The 3,396-nt window shown below is 40.7% G+C and overlaps 1 protein-coding gene and 1 long non-coding RNA gene across 2 annotated transcripts; both read left to right on the forward strand.

Annotated features, from left to right (window-relative positions):
- The first annotated feature begins 647 nt into the window (after window positions 1-647).
- LOC118755410 lies at window positions 648-1,051 on the forward strand. The gene is made up of 2 exons (XR_004995003.1): window positions 648-963; window positions 1,020-1,051. It is a non-coding gene; the product is annotated as an uncharacterized LOC118755410 (long non-coding RNA).
- Window positions 1,052-1,316: 265 nt separating this feature from the next.
- Window positions 1,317-3,396, forward strand: LOC118755409 (the record flags this gene model as incomplete). Its single annotated transcript, XM_036490248.1, is given in 1 exon segment — window positions 1,317-3,396. A coding segment is annotated over 1 exon segment (2,080 nt), but the record flags the coding sequence as incomplete, so codon positions are not given.

Consider the following 3,396-nt stretch of genomic DNA (forward strand, 5'->3'; position numbering starts at 1 on the left):
GTTAACTGAATCAAAAATATCGGTTAGATCGATGCTGCAAAATCTTTGGGAAGGTGGGATATAAATAGACGCTAGTGTAAATTTAATGCTAAGTTCGACCTCAATCAGAACTACTTGTAGCGGGGAGTTTATGTCAACTTGTTTATGAGGGATGTGGTTTTTAATTAATAAACCAACACCTTGTTTTGATGTTGTGTTTGCTGCGGCATTTGTAAAATATTTGGAATAATTATTTGGTAGAGATGGGGTGTGTCTGTGACAACAATGGGTTTCTTGAAGTGCAATAATGCTCGGGTTGTGTTGCTTTATAAGCATCTGCAGTTCTGTGAAATTGTTAAAGAAACCTTTCATATTCCACTGTAGTATATTTAGGTTCATGGCGTAAATACTGGAAAAGTTCCCTACTTTTTGTAAACTTAAGTTTACAGAAGCGAGAAATAATTAGTCTTGAAATATAGTTGTTTTATATGTCAGGTATATTGCTTTTGAAAATTTCAGTATTATCCTGTTTAATGAAATATTTATTATTTTTTAGGAGATTTTGTGTAAAAAGGGATATTGGGGACATTGAAGTTAGATCTGCTGCATGGCTCTGCTGAGTGGTCGGCATCGGAGTTTGTTGATGCGGAATATTGCTGGTAGAAGTGGTAGCAAAAGGTGTTTCATTTGAATAAAGGTTAGTAGGGGTCGGTTTAGTGGTCGAATTATTTGTTGACGGAGTACTGGAATTATTTGAATTGTTGTTGATGACGGCAACCCTGAATAATCGATATCGATCACTCTTTGTTCTGTGTTTTTTGTTATCCCTAACTCATGTATTAGTTATTATTAGTTTTTCTGTTCCGTATTTCTTGCCGGCTATTAACAGTAAATTCTATCTACGAAATTGAATATAAATTGCCTCTTCCGTTTGTCAGAAGTTAATATTGTTCTGTCCGCGGCATAGAAGAAAGCCGAAAGCGAGTAATTTGACTGTAATATAATTATTTATTTGCTATTGTAACTCTACATATTTACAGAGAATAAACCATGCCACGTCTTCTATTGTGAAGTTTGCGTTTCATTCTTTAAGCTATTTATGCGAGCGGACAACTATATTCTTCGCTTCGTTTGCAGCAGTTTGCCCTTTTGCTCGTCACCGTTTTTTGGATCTGGTTTCTCTCGTCGCATCGCCTGTGATTTTTTGGAGTCGAATTGCCTAAAATTTTTGCATATACCGGCAGAAGTAAATTTGTATGTGCCTTTATTCTCGGTTTATGCCAGAAACGCGAAGGAGCACGCGAGAGAACAAGGGAATCCCGCCGCAACGGTACGCAATGCCAGATTCGCCGCAGGCAGCAAATGCCCCTAAGCAGCCTCAACCCCCTACTGGAAGGAGTCAAACTGAAAATTTGCCACGGCAGTCTGACTCTGCTAGGTATTTGAAGGAAATGCAAAGGGAATTCCAGAGACAAATAGCTGCTCTGCAAAATCTAATCGTCAGCCAGAATGAGCAAAATAAGTCCAGCGTTAACGCCCTGCGCAACGAAGTTCAGGCCATCGCCAGAACGGTTGCTACCAACGGAAATAATGAGTCTTCCACAAACCTTATGCCCCCAAACGACACAAATGCTCAACGTCAAGCAAGTCCCGCGCAACCAAATGGCGCGAACGCCCAAGCACATCCTGATGCTACACCTGGTGAGTCTTTTTCTAACCTTTCCTCTAACCCCCACAGCTGCCCACCAGCCAAAGCAAAAAAAATCTATCCCTTACCGAAATTCGGAGGTCAGCCAGAAGAATGGCAAGCATTTATTGAAGATTTCAGAAGCACCACCGTCGAATTGGAGTACAGCGATATACATAACATAATGCGGATTAGAGAAGCATTGCATGGACGAGCTAGAGATACAGTGGAGTCGTTACTAACATCCTCGAAAAATGTAAGCGCTATAATTGAAGTTCTGTCGGAAACTTACGGACGGCCGGAGTTGCTAATGAAAAGCCAAATTGAAAAGGTTAGGTTAATTTCTAACGTGCCGGAAGGAAAGCTCGAACCGTTAATAAATTTCGCGATTAAAGTCAATAATATGTCGACATTTTTGAAATCCGTGCAAGGAGATCACCATCTAGCCAATCCGTCTTTATTGAGCGAGTTAGTAACAAAGCTGCCTACCTCTAAGCAAATGCAGTGGGCGGAGAAATGTCTTTCGTTGGAGCGATGCCCGAATGTAGAAGACTTCAGTAAGTGGTTGAACGCTTTGCGAAAACTTGCGAATATGGTAACCGACAGTTTACCTTCTGCGACGGCTGCTGGTAGCCGCCGTACTCAAGACGTTGCGCCACATCCTCATCCACCGAAAGCTAATAAGTATTCTTTTTTAAGCGTTGCTCAAAGCAAGTGTAGTTTTTGTCAGGGTGAATGCGCAGCACTTAACGCGTGCCCACAGTTTATTAGTATGGGCGTCGATGACCGATGGAAAAAAGTGAAAGAACTACGAATTTGCTTTTCATGCCTTAAGCCAAATCATCCAATGTCGAAATGTTATGTCAAAAGACGTTGTGGGATAAACAATTTCGCGCGTTTACATAATCGTCTACTACATCCTAACGAAACCCGCCATAATGGTCAGTCGAACTTGCAGCAATCAGCGGAGACAACAGTTGCGAGTTTGATCGACCGTAGAAATTGTCATGCTGATACAAAAAACGATGGAGTACTCTTTCAAATCATCCCAGTCAAGCTCTACCATGACAACAAAGAAGTCTCAATTTATGCTATGGTCGACGACGGAGCGGATGCTACTATGTTGGATTGGAATATAGCACATGAACTTGGTCTTAAGGGCTGCAAAGACTCGTTACAGCTGCAGTGGTTGAACGGGGTCTCGTCACATGAGTCGACAGAAATTGTGCAATTAACCATAAGTGGCACTGAAGCTGAAAGCCAACGGTATTTGATGTCTAAAGTATTTTTATCGAAAAAGTTAGCTTTGCCGATACAAAGTTCTTTAAAAGAAACCACACTTCAGAAATATTCACATCTGAATGGAGTACCGACTTACAAATATAAAAATGTACATCCGAAAATGATAATAAGTCTTTCACATGCATATTTAACTACTCCTTTAGATATACCACGGACATCTTGCAACCCTGGCCCTATTGCTGTAAGAACGAGGTTGGGTTGGATAATTTACGGTCCTGTCGGAGAAACTGCAAGTACGACGAAAAGAATATTTCAAACAAAAATTATTACAAGCAGTGTCCATGAACAAGAAGTTGAACAAATTATGCGTAACTATTTTGAGGTCGAAACCTGCGGAGTCAAGCTTGAGGTGAAACCGGTTGCGTCAAAAAGCGAAGAACATGCAATGAATATTTTAAACTCTACCACAAAATATTTGAATGGTCGTT

This window comes from Rhagoletis pomonella, unplaced genomic scaffold (genome assembly GCF_013731165.1).
Source record: "Rhagoletis pomonella isolate Grant_MI unplaced genomic scaffold, Rhpom_1.0 Rhpom_scaffold_06175, whole genome shotgun sequence".
Lineage (NCBI taxonomy): Eukaryota > Metazoa > Arthropoda > Insecta > Diptera > Tephritidae > Rhagoletis > Rhagoletis pomonella.